Source organism: Pezoporus wallicus, unplaced genomic scaffold, assembly GCF_028554395.1.
Source record: "Pezoporus wallicus isolate ANWC-B61680 ecotype Strahan unplaced genomic scaffold, APGP_CSIRO_Pwel_v1 contig_2975, whole genome shotgun sequence".
NCBI classification, from domain to species: domain Eukaryota; kingdom Metazoa; phylum Chordata; class Aves; order Psittaciformes; family Psittacidae; genus Pezoporus; species Pezoporus wallicus.
The window spans coordinates 230,478-243,302 of NW_026637604.1; the positions used below are offsets into that span (position 1 = coordinate 230,478).

Consider the following 12,825-nt stretch of genomic DNA (forward strand, 5'->3'; position numbering starts at 1 on the left):
TAAATTGGAGAGACATCAATTTGATGGATGGACCACTCAGTGGACATAGAACTGGCTGGATGGCTGCACACAAAGAGTTGTGGTCAATGGCTCAGTGCTCAACTGGAGACCAGTAACGAGTGGTGTCCCTCAGGGATCAGTGTTGGGACCGGTCTTGTTCAACATCTTTGTCATTGACATGGACAGTGGGATTGAGTGCGCCCTCAGCAAGTTTGCCGATGACACCAAGCTGTGTGGTTCGGTTGATACCCTGGAGGGAAGGAATGTCATCCAGAGGGACGTCGACACACTTGTGAGATGGGCTGATGCCAACCTCATGAAGTTTAACCATGCCAAGTGCAAGGTCCTGCACCTGGGTCAGAGCAATCCCAGGCACAGCTACAGGTTGGGCAGAGAAGAGATTCAGAGCAGCCCTGTGGAGAAGGACTTGGGGGTGTTGGTTGATGAGAAAATGAACATGAGCTGGCTGCAGTGTGCGCTCGCAGGCCAGAAAGCCAACCGTATCCTGGGCTGCATCAAAAGGAGTGTGACCAGCAGGTCGAAGGAGGTGATCCTGCCCCTCTACTCTGCTCTTGTGAGACCTCACTTGGAGTATTGTGTGCAGTTCTGGTGTCCTCAACATAAAAAGGGTATGGAACTGTTGGAACAAGTCCAGAGGAGGGCCACGAGGATGATCAGGGGACTGGAGCACCTCCTGTATGAAGACAGGCTGAGAAAGTTGGGGCTGTTCAGCCTGGAGAAGAGAAGTCTGCATGGAGACCTCATAGCAGCCTTCCAGTATCTGAAGGGAGGCTATAGAGATGCTGGGGAGGGACTCTTCATTAGGGACTGTAGTGATAGGACAAGGAATAACAGGTTAAAACTTAAACAGGGGAAGTTTAGATTGGATATAAAGAGGAAACTCTTTTCCTGTGAGGGTGGTGAGGCACTGGAATGGGTTGCCCAGGGAGGTTGTGAATGCTCCATCCCTGGTAGTGTTCAAGACCAGGTTGGACAAAGCCTTGGGTGGCATGGTTTAGTGTGAGATGTCCCTGCCCATGGCAGGGGGGTTGGAACTTGATGATCTTAAGGTGTTTTCAAACTCTAACTATTCTATGATTCTAACACTGAAGTTTTTTCTCTAATCATGTTCTTTTTTGGATGTCAGTGCTATACAAAATCACTCTTTCGTGAATATGTTAATACATACCTTCTGGTTCTTTCTCTAAATTTTTGGCTCAAAGTTACTCATATGTTTGTTTTCCTTCTAACCCAGAAACTATTTATTTTGCTTTTAAAACATAGGTTTCCAATTTCAAGATAAATAACAACATAGTTATTATTTTTTATTTAGACTGATGCCCAACAGGCCTCAGTTCAGCATATCTTCAACTACCTCGGCTCATTCTAGAAGCTGTTACAAAATCTGCAGAATGTGCTCCTCTAGACACTGAGTTTTGGTATTTAGTGTTGCCTCTGACTGTACGCCAGGAGAGTTCAGAAGTTAAAATCACTTCCTCAACAGGAAGGAACCGTTGCTGCTAAGAGAGAAGTGTATTTCAGCACTCTTGTTCCTGATCTCCATTTTATCCACCACTTAAGTTTGCCACAGTATTTTGAATTTATGAAATGTCACATTTCTTTAGTGAATGTGGCTAACGTAACTCCAGTCTAGCTTGAGTTTAATGTACTTTTTAAATCAGGCTTTCTGCTGCGACCACAGGCCCTCACTCAGTGGAAGGAGAGTGCCGAGAGGGAAATTAAGGAAGGGGAAAGCTGGGCTGCACCATTGTCTCTCCCCTCTAGGCACACAAGGGCACACAAGCAGTCAAAGCAAGTGATGATCTTTACTTTTCCCTAGCAGGGGAGTTAAAGCTCCCTCCTTCCCTGACACCGGCTGTGTTCTTTCAAGGATCCCTGTGGCCAATTATGTCATGACTTATTTGTTTACTTACCTCACAACAATAAATAATGCATAACACAAATACCATGCTGAGGAGGAGGCTGTAACCCAGCCTGGTTCCCAGTGCTGATTCCCACCGCTGATCCTCTTCCCTGCAGAGGCAGAAGATTACAAGACCCATGCAGACCATACAGGCATCCTGCACCGGGGGGCACTTCCCTATTTTGTTTTTTCCTAATGTTTCCTGAGTATCTCTTGGCCTTTGGGTTGAATTCTGAAACACAGCAATATTGGCCTTTTCACTGCAGTTTGTGTAAAATTATTTATCTGGGTTCCCCCAGTGTTCCCACTGAAATCTTCATCAGCGTATGGGAGCACTAGCTCTGCCACCACGGCCGCTGTGAGCCACTGTCCCTTCAAGTCACCTCTAATGTCCAGCAGGGCTGAGTGAGCCCTCCCAAAATGCTAAAGCACCCAGGTCCATTTTGGCCCCTGCTCAGGGGAAGATCTGCTGGCTACACAGAGAGTGTTAAGGACAGCCAGGCATTTCTGGTTATAACACGCTGCTGGTTGGATCTGTGCAAGTGGCAGTGTAGCAAGTACAGCTTGAGCTTGCCGCCCTTTAATTAGCTGAGCAAAAGAAACAATCAAAAAAGGTCCTTGCAACAACTGGGACCAGCCTGATGCTAATCTTCTTCCGTATTGTGCTGCGCAGTCAGGCTGACCCACCTGAGGAGCAGCTTCCCTCTCCCACTTACTGAGAGAAACTCTCCAGCCCAGGCTTTCACTCCTGCAAAAACAAAAAGGATATTGTCTTTCTGTGAAATACGTAATAACAGAAATTAAAAAAAAAACTAAAAACAACAAAAAACCAAACCAACAAACAAAAAAACAACCAACCAACCAACTGAAACAGAACAAAAAAAGAAAAAAAAAACAAAAAAAAACAAAAAACAAAAAACCAAACCCCCAAACCAAACCCACCTCTTTTAAATTAGCAAATGCAGTTTTCCTTTCTGTCAGACAAATGTAGCCAGCCAAGGCATATGATTTACCAATAAAATGCAAGTATTGTCACAGAAAAAGTGACATTGAAACTGTTGTGTTCAACAAAAAGCCTAGTGTCTCTAATTACCTGCATGTACTTGCGTCACTGCTACATAAGCCACCCAAGAATTCCAAATATCAATATCCTCCACAATATGAAATCCCTTTGTACACAACAGGACTGTCAGGAAGCATGAAGTAACAGAGTCCTCTGCAGTTTTTTTGATCCAAGTGCAGGCAATGAGATGTAGGAAGGGTACATTTTAATCTCTTCCTATCGGCTTTCTGTCTGCTTTTTTCTCTGCTAGATCTGGAGCAGTCCATAGCTGCTTCTGAAAATACGGAGTGTATATAACACAACCCATTCACTCCAAGCTTGCTTCCATGCTCTCTCCCTACTGGGGCATGTTGCTTCGCTCACCCGCAGGTATGGAGGCTGGGGCTAGCCGGTTAGCAACAATGCTAATGTGGGAAACATGTTATCCACAGCACAACGTCCTTGATAATATAGCAAGGACATTGATCTTAAGCTCCATTAAAGGATGCAGAGTGCGAACAGGAAGTATTCACATGCAAACATTTACTCTAGATAGCTGGCTACCCTGATTTCTGAAGTGCATGCTTCTTAGCAAGTATAAAAGTGGAGCGCTTAAGTACTTAAAAAGTGAATATGGTCCACATCTTTAGGTCCGGTGTAGGCTGACTAAAAATCAGTGGTTGATTCTACATCATATACTGCAATTGGGTTCCTGTAAGACAGTGAGAGAATGCATGGTGTGCTGCCTTTCTTGCAGGAAAACATTCCAGGCGGCCCAAGTGGGCACTGGGTGCAGCTGCGGTGGCACTTCAGAAGGGGAAGAAGGAGGAAGGAGAGAAAGGAGGTACAGAGGGGCTGCTGTCATCACTGACATGTAGCACTGGGCAGCTCACTGGGGCAGACTGCCTCAGCGGGGTTCCTGCCAGAAGCGTCTAAACCTTCATGCCATGAACAGCTGATGGAGTTTGCCTTTCAAGTCGGAAAAAACGGGGATTAACAAATGCAGCGCAAAAGGTCATAACCAGACCTGCATGGCTGCTGCTTGTTACTCCAATATTCTTTTACCTGTCTCATCTCCCACTGGGAGTATTTGTTTCCTGTCGTGCCTGTTGTTCTGCAAGCATTATGGAGGTTACTGCAGCCAAAAAACCACTCTCACTTCTCACTACCCTGGCCTTTCATTTCTCCCCTCAGGCTGCCCCTCCTCAATGCTAGGTCTTGCATTCAAGAGGCAGCAGTGTGAAAGCGGTGCAGGAACCGCTGCCCTAGGAAATAGCCCCACCAAAAGAAAAAAAAACAATTTTTCATCTGGGTCAGTTAGCTGGGTCCCCAGGGTTGAGTAAAATGCTGGTGACAGCCTAGGGCAAGGGGAGCCATAGGGTGGAGAAGGCAGAGAACATGTTGCAGGTACAGAGGCTGAAAGACAAGGGCGAACATTTTCTCAGGCACAGAGTCAATGTTCATGCATGTGACACCACAACTGCACATACCCTTGTCTTCCCAAACACAGCAAGTGAGGGAGTACAAAACCTCACCAGAAACTGGCACTGTACTGTGGAGACCCTCTGTGGCTTTGCCAGATGGTTTTTACAAGGGGAGAGACCTCTCAGCCGCCATGTCACACCACATCTACACATCTTGCAGATGAGGCTGAGAGCTTTTCAAGAGAGGGGTGTAATTTAAAATGTGATGTAATTTAAAACGTGATGGCCTCTGTCAAAAAAAAAAAAAAAAAAGCTTTTCAGAGGAATAAAGTCATTTGATTTTAGTGAGAATAAATATTTTAAAGAAAACTTTGAAGTGTCTGATTTTGACTGAAGCATAAAAGAAATTGAGAGAGAAAATGTACTTCAGTATTTTCCTGACTGAGGCTAAGTATTAACAGCATAAAAGGCAGTAAAAGTGGTCATTTAAAGCAAATGTAGTATTTTCAATCAACTCAAATGCTTTTTAAACTGTGGAAGCCAATTTCTTCATTTTCATGTTGAGTTTTGTCACTCACTTTCTTTCATAAGAGGAGAAGCAAGTAAATGGGTGATTCTTCAAAATTGTTTAAAAAGAAAGCATTCAGAAAGCCAAGTGCAGACTGCAGCTTTACCAGTGCCTGTATCACACACCTTTACAGTAAGTAATTGTCCCTGTGCTGGAGGAAAAAAGAGCAGGAAAAATCAAAGTGACCTGAAGAAAAATAATGGCATTTACCGTTGCGTGTAATTCCTCTGTACCTTTTTGGTCTTTTACTCTTGGATAATCCATGTTTTAATTACTGTCAGGAGTGTCTGTCACCCCTCATCATGTTTTCAACCTGCAACCTGTACCCAGCACACCAGGAGACAAGGAATGAGCAAAATTAAGGTCTTTCAAACAACCTACAGGCATCCTTAAATCTGTGGAAAACTACAGAGGACTCTCTAGATCCACCACTGTTTTATTTTGAAACAGAGATGACTGAAATCTTCCTGACAATCTGCAAACACTCATCAGAGTCACCTGGCTATGCACTAAACCACAAGCATGCTCAGGTGGGTCATGTCCCCCTGGCTCTGTGAAACTAGTCATGGCTCTGTAGAGACACCATTTCACTCTCTGTTCTCCAGCAAACTTCACATAGAGACTGCCAGGAAGGTACAGTCCTGCCCTATAATACACTTCCATTTTAGAAACTGCTGCCCTGCCCATCTCCAGGTGCTTTCCAGATGTCACCTGGAGACCGACAAAGCACAAACCTTTTGATCTATGGATTTGTTGCTCTGCTGTCTACAAGGAAACCCTCTCTGGTGATATGAGGGACACCCTTCATGGAAGACATGAAGGCAGGCACATGCTCTGCTCTCTCCAATACCCCTCAGAAAGGGGCACAAACATGGCACAGGACTATGTGGGTGCTCCCCATTCCAAAGCTGCCCTGCAGATTGAAGTGGTGGCTTCCTGTTGCAGCAAAACCACTGTGGACTGTGAGAGTTTTCAATAGGATGGAATTGCAGGAAGGACACTTGGACTTGGTTTTTCACCTCTCTTCATAGCACACACAACACCAGAGCAGAGATACCTTGGCCTTTCTTACAGGGAAGGGACTGATTGGTTTTAATTTTTTTAATTGCTTCTCTCCTTTTTTTTTGGGGGGGGCGGGGGGGAGATATTTTTTCTTTTTGGTTTGGGGACTTTTTGGTTTTGGGTTTGCTTTTCAGGGAGATGGTATTGTTATTTGTTTGGGTTTGATTTTTCCTGGGATTTTTTTTCTTTTCCTGTTTTCTTTCTTTTTTTTTTTTTAATTGGCTTGTTTGTTTGTTTTGTTTTGCTTTAAGGTATTTTTGCTTTTCTTTTTTTTTCTTTTTTTCTTCTTTTTCTTTTTTTTCATGTTTGTTTTTTATTTTCTTTTTTTAATTTTTACATTCTTTCTTTTTCTCTTTTTTCCCTCTTTTTACCCCCCCCCCCCCCTTTTTTTTTTAGGGGGTGGTGACTGTGGGAGGGGAGGTGGCTCTTTCTCCTTCACCCTTTCTTCGTGTTTTTGTCCCTTTCCACCCCCCCGGCGCTCAGAGGAGCAGACCCAGGTGGCCCCGGCCCCGCGCGGGGCGGTCGCGGCCGCGGGCGGAGCAAATCAGCCGTGCCGAGGCCGCGCATAAGAAGGGCGGGCGGGGGCCGGCGCCGTCCCTCCCGGCAGCGGCAGGATGCACCATGAGGAGCTGGCGCCCCTGCAGCGGCCCCGCTATGGCTGTGAGTAGGGTCGGGGGGAGCGGCGGGAGCCCCGGACCTCTTTTATTTCCCCCTCCCGCCTTTCTTTCTGTTCTGCTCTCTTGCCGGCTTTCTCGGTTTAACTCTGAAAGAGGGACTTGGAGGGAAGTAAAACCCGCCCAGCACACTCTGTTGCAGCGATCCGGCTTGTTTTAGGTTAGCTCGCAGTGGGCTCCTGCTGCGTTTTGAACAGGTTTTCATGGGGCTGGGTTTTGTTCCGAAAACTCTCTGAACGGATTGTAGCTGTGACTGCGCGCTGCAACTTGGGAGCTTTAGGTTAGAGCGGAGCTTTGGGGTTTTAACTTCGTAACTTGATGTTAGGATTGTAACTTTATAACGAGTTCTGACTGTAGCTTCGGGTTGTAACTGTGTAACCTTTGGATTATCACTTTGGAATTTCGGAGCATGAAACTAAAACTTTGCTTTCTGATTTTATAACTTTGGCTTAGAACTTCGTAACTTGAATAACTAGGGTGAGGTGAGAAAGGTGCAGGTCTCTTTTCAGAGAGGGTGCATTTACTTCCCAAACCTGCATTTAAGAAAAGCCCTGAAGCACGTTACTGTGCCTGTGGCGGCTCTCTCAGCGCTGCTGCGCTGCCCTGGGACCCTGTACTGGGCTGTACTTTCCCCCGGTTCTAGAGCAGGGCAAGCCCCTGGCTGTGCTATCCCTGGAAGTGGCTCTGCTATTTCAGGCATTGCAAATTGTGAACAACACAACCTTGGCATCCTGCATTCTGATGAGCAGCTTTACAAGTCTTAGGGTAGCAGCTTTGTTTCAAAACAGCTCTGAAACTTCTGTTTTGAAACAAGGGGAAAACACCTTGACAGTGTTAGAGGTTGGGTCACTTCACTTCCACTCAGGGCTGACAGAAAAGGCAGTGTTTGGCAGCTTTACCTTCAGTTTGGAGGATGCTGTGCTCTCCTGAGCAGTTTCCTCTGTTGATGCCTGCCAGTTTTGGCAGTCTGTAGAACCTGTCGGTAGGTTTCATTTTAATTTTGCACTGCATAGCAGGTGGATGAGATGCTTTGGAAGGTGTGCTCACAGTTGTGAGTACTGATAATGTATTTTGGAGTGGTTACTACAGATTTAGGCTGGGTGACCATGCCAGTATGTTAGCAAAAATGAGCATTTTGCTTGTGAAGCCGAACAAGACTTAATAAGTTGTTCAAGTTAGGCTATCAAATTGGTAAGATTCCTTGCTTTAGTGACCTAGTATTGTTTTAAACATTTAACTTGGACTTTTGACTTTGGCTTCAGGCTCCTGGCTGAGTTTGTATTGCTCTGAAGAAGGTTAGTGTTTTACTATGATAATTCTGTGGTAGAAACTGTATGGACTAGTGCATGGTTATCAGTAGCATTTCATTTTGATAAATGGAGAGGAAGACATACGTAGATCTTGGCTACATTTTGTAGCCTGGTGGGTACTAGTAGGGAAAAAAAGTGTCTCTGAGCATAAAACATCATAGCCCAAAGCAAGTAACTGGGAAGACATATTCCTAACCTATAAACTTATTTTGCATTACAAATTTTGCTGGTGTAGTAACTCAAACGCACACACCTAGGAAAAAAAATCTTAGAGCTGATAATTTTAATCTTTAAAGTCAGGAAATAGCAGAATGAAATCAAACAAGAGTATCCTTTTGTGGGTGGGTGCTAGCTCAGGATGAATGTTGCTCATGGGATGAACAGGAGCTCAAAGCAAAGTCTTTGAGCCTTCCCTTAGCCTGTTAGAGACAAAGTATTGTGGCTTTTTGGACTGTGCAATGGGAGATGCCTCCAGCTCTTCATGTTGTCAATAGTTTAAAAGAGATTTCTGTTGGTGTTTCACTGACTCTTCCAATCTGGCTACAGCTGTTGCCTGGTTTATTTCTCAATCCCAGCACAATCAGATGCAGAGGTTCACATAACTGCAGAGAATTGGAACTTGTAATACAACTTGAGGTATAAGCCATTTTTACAATGAAAGTGCTTGGTGCTGTTGAAGATTATAAAGTGAAAAAGTATAAATCTTACATGTGCCTCACAAATTAAATGTGAAGTTTTGTACATAGGAAGATAACAAATCAGGAAGCAGTGTGTGAGAATCCCTTTTTCTTAATACTCTTTGGTCTTTTATAGCTAGTTCTCACTGAAACCTGTGTGCAGGAACAAAGAGAATGAGGCCATGAGTGGCTGGATTTGCAATGGATTTCAGGCATTTCCATGTTCAGAGTAACTGAATTAACATACATCCTAGGTCACTGTATATTGAGTGGGAGAGAAACTAGGTGCTTCAGCACCACCAAACTCATCTAATGGAGACAAGCAGTTATAGAAAACTACATCTCTCCTGCTGAAGGTGGAAAGCCATCTTCACTGGGTGTAGGTGGGTAAACATGGGGGAAGCTTGACTTTGCTATCCATGGTAAGGGCGTTGCTTGTACTTCTGGTCCTGGCTCCCACGACTGCTTCTGTTTGGCACTAAAGTGTAGGAGACAAGACAAACATCATGAAGCTTCGGGAGGGAAAGCTGCCTGTTTCTACAAGCAGGGCAAATCTAAAGTGAAACAGAACCTACACCTTTTGATGAAACTGCACCTAGCTTCTTTCTTCAGCAGGATGTGAAAGCTTGCATACTAGTAGTTTTTAAAAAACATAACTTCGGAAATTATAAATTTGTCTACAGGTCTGTGAAGCTCAGGGAAACAAATGGTTATATTTTAATAGAGCTGGGGAAAGATCTTTCAGTAGAAGTTCCATAGGATTTTTCTATCTGAAAATGGGTTTTTTAAAGCTTGGGAAAATAAAAAGAGAAGAGAAAAAAAAAGACACAACTAAAAAAAGAAAAAGACAAAAAAAACTCAAAAACAAACCCCTCACCCAAAACCTTAGCTGTATCCTATGCATATATATTCTTTTGGGTGTATACTTTCTTGTAGCACTTGCGGGTTTTGAAAACACTTCTCCTTTTTTTATTGATGGGTGTAATTTGGCAACCAAATACACTGTTTATCTCTTCCACTCTTTTGTAGATTGCTAATAATTAAACTGCTGAATGAGAACTTGAAAAGTTTAACTGCTTTGTTTAGCCAAGTACACATAATTTATTTGGTAGGAGTGGTTCTCTGTGTGCTTTTTGTACAAAGCAGACTCATCTCCCCTGAAGTTTCTTGGTAAAGAAAGGACGGAGCTATGTTAGAGCATGCTTAAAGCTACTTGAATGCTGTTGAAACAGGAAATATTAATATTGGGTTGGAAACAGGATTTATAGCATACACGAGTGTGCTCGATCGAGTCCAATACTTGAGGCAGGGAAGTAAGCAGATTTGCAGCTCTCCTCTTCCATTAAGCGGTGCTTCAGTTACCTAGTTCTAGCTCAGGATTTGCTTGATACTATTGCTGATTTGAGCTGACTATGATTTACTAGGAATGATCTTACGTGTAAGGTGGAAAAAAAAGCCTGGCAGTGATAGGCAGGACTTGTGGGTCATATTTCAGTGAGATGAAAAGCGAGTGTGCTCTCCTGTGCTCTGCTCCTTGCAGGAAATTATTAACCTGCTGTTTGCTTCTCTTGTTCAGGCTGTTTCAGTGTTGTTTTTTTTTCTGGAACAGGTATCCTTGTAGTGCCACAGGTTGTAGAATGAAAGCATGAGTGCAGGTCAGGGCCAAAGCTGTGCTTGCTCGTTCTGGGGAGCATGATCAGGGATGGCTCAGGCCAAACGCTTGCATCCTGGCGAAGGGAGGAGTGCTGGCTGCAGGCACCTTTTTGCTGATCCCTGATGAGGTGGGCTGGGGTGAGAGCTGTGCCCTGCATAGCTCATTCGTGGGTCAGTGCTTCCTGCACCTCAATGTTCACCATCAGAAAGCAGTGGCATCCTCTTCAGGCTGGTGCCAGCTGGTATTCAAAAAGGGTTGTCTGCAGGGCACATACTGCCTTACCTTCATAGCTGGGGAGAAAAGGGGGCTGCTGAGCCCCTGGAAGAGGGACAGGTTTGTGCTGGTGACCAACACCTTGCCCCGGCACTGCTGGAACACCAGCCTGGTTCACGGTGGTGATGGTCTGGTGGGGCAGGCAGTGCCTGCAGGGTGCTCCGTAGTGATCAAGGGCCTTGGTAGGATGTCAGGGTGGTACATATGGCTGGGAAGAGAGAGGGAATGGGGCCATGGTCCTCGCATGGAGGTCTTGTGCATGGAACAGGGATGCTTTGGTTTAATCACCTTCCTTGCTGCCCGTCAAGGGATATACTGAACCAGGTGGTGTTCATACAAGCTCTGCATGGCTCCTAAATACCTTCTGATACACGTAAGCAAAAAGCTATTAAGAACCTGTGCTGGTGGCCAATTTCAGTGTTAAATTACTATTTCATTCAAATGAGCATGCACTAGCAAGAAAAACTTACCTGGAGGAATTATGTCAGTTCTTAGGTATCACTTATTGCCCAAGTTAAGAGGTTGGCGAGGTATAAATTCTTCAGGAGTCAGATTCAAGGAGCACCTTAGAGCTCTGACTCACAACTGCTGGCAAACTGCTTCCAGACCCTGAGGACCTGCTGCCTCAAGGTGCAGTGCCTGCCTGAGCTGGCAGAAGCTACTGTCCTCACCCCAAGTGCTTCTCCTGGGTTGGGTGTATCAGGCAAAGTATTCTGTGGCTTCAGCTAAAGTGGGTGATGAAGGATGTGGTCTCTGCAAGTCGTCCCCTGTGGACTCTGACCTGCTTCTTTCAAAGTGCAGTAGAAGCTTTTGTGGCACGTAACAAAGTATTTAAACAGATTTTTACCAGGCTCCAAAGTCTGAAGGGAAATATGTAATTGTGCATGCTGTGTGTTCTCTGCTTTCTGTTCCAGCTGAAAACTGAGGGTATCTCCTGCATTGTGCTTGATTTGTAAAGCCGCTGTGTACACTGGTTACATTTGCAGGATCAGAGCCTCACAGCTTCTGGAAACACAGCACAGATGAATACAAGGGCAGTCAGAATGGGAAATGCCCAAACTATACAGAAATGTGCTTCACTGAGGCAACCACACTTTCACAGGGTTGTAGCATCAATGTTTCAAAGTTGTTCTTGGCAATCATAGGTAAGTACAGGGGATATATGTTTAATAGTCTTGTTGAAATTATTAGAAACAAAATCAAAAGCTAAAACAAGGACATTGGTTTGCTCTTCCAAAAACACGATCCTTTATCTAGGGTCATTATCTCTCATGAGAGAAGTTGCTGGTTTTAACTGGTGTTAATTACACTGCCATGCCAGCTCCTGCCTTGCTGCAGACTGTTGCAACTGGTGAGGTTTCAGCAGCCTCAACTTCCCAATGTGCCTTCAGCTGCTCTGTCAGGCTACTGTGGTCTTCGCCCTTCTACAATGGCACAGAGACCTAATGTGTAAAGACGCTAATCTGTCTTTGCAGAGCTGATTTGCATTGCTGGATTAGCAGTCACTTCAAGCCTCTGCAGGGGCTGGCTGCAGATCTCGTTGCTGGCCTGAGGCAGGAGGGACTTTCTGGCCAGGTGGGGCTGTAGCAGCCAGAATTTAAATGTGTTTAAATTGCTCTGGAACCGCACCCTGAAGCTGTGGTGTATGTTTTCAGCCAGCTCTGCTGGTGGAAGAGGCAACCTCGACTCCTTCTATGGGATTATTTTTGGCTGGATTAGATTCCCCAGTCTGGCTCACAGCACGAACCCGCAGACAGGTCTGCCAACGCGATGTAGTAGCTGGAGCAGGGAAGAGTACAAGGGGTAGAGAGAATGGCAGGTCGAGTTGATTTAAGTTGTTACTGCTGCACACAGAGATTTGGAAAGTGTGTGTGCAGTGGGGAAACAATGTGCAGAGAGCCCACGAGTGGACTGGGGCACATGAGAAGAAGCAGGGGGGCTCCCCTTGGGTGCCCTGCCTGCCTGCCAGGACTGGGGCTGCTCTCAGCTCTCCTGCTGCCCAGGGAGTTTTGAGTTACAGAAATGTTTTTGAGGGAATTTAGTCTCTAGTGCTGCAGCTTCAATCCCCAAGTGTCAATACAGGCATGGCAGTGTTTGCCAGGCAATGCAGCAGTGGTAGGAAACTTGTAAGAAATACTTGTCTAAATACTAGATTGCTTCAACAAGAAAGAAAAGTAAATGCTTTTTGTTCATAAAATAAGTTTCAAGAAGTTTTTT

At 45.0% G+C, this 12,825-nt stretch overlaps 1 protein-coding gene across 1 annotated transcript in view; it reads left to right on the top strand.

Annotated features, from left to right (window-relative positions):
* The first annotated feature begins 6,556 nt into the window (after positions 1-6,556).
* Positions 6,557-12,825, top strand: part of LOC130597733 (ras GTPase-activating-like protein IQGAP2) — a 71,159-nt gene continuing 64,890 nt past the window's right edge. The window contains exon 1 of the mRNA XM_057406507.1: positions 6,557-6,680. Coding sequence (XP_057262490.1) covers positions 6,635-6,680 — 46 coding nt within the window. The 5' untranslated portion in view covers positions 6,557-6,634. The remainder of the gene's footprint in view (positions 6,681-12,825) is intronic.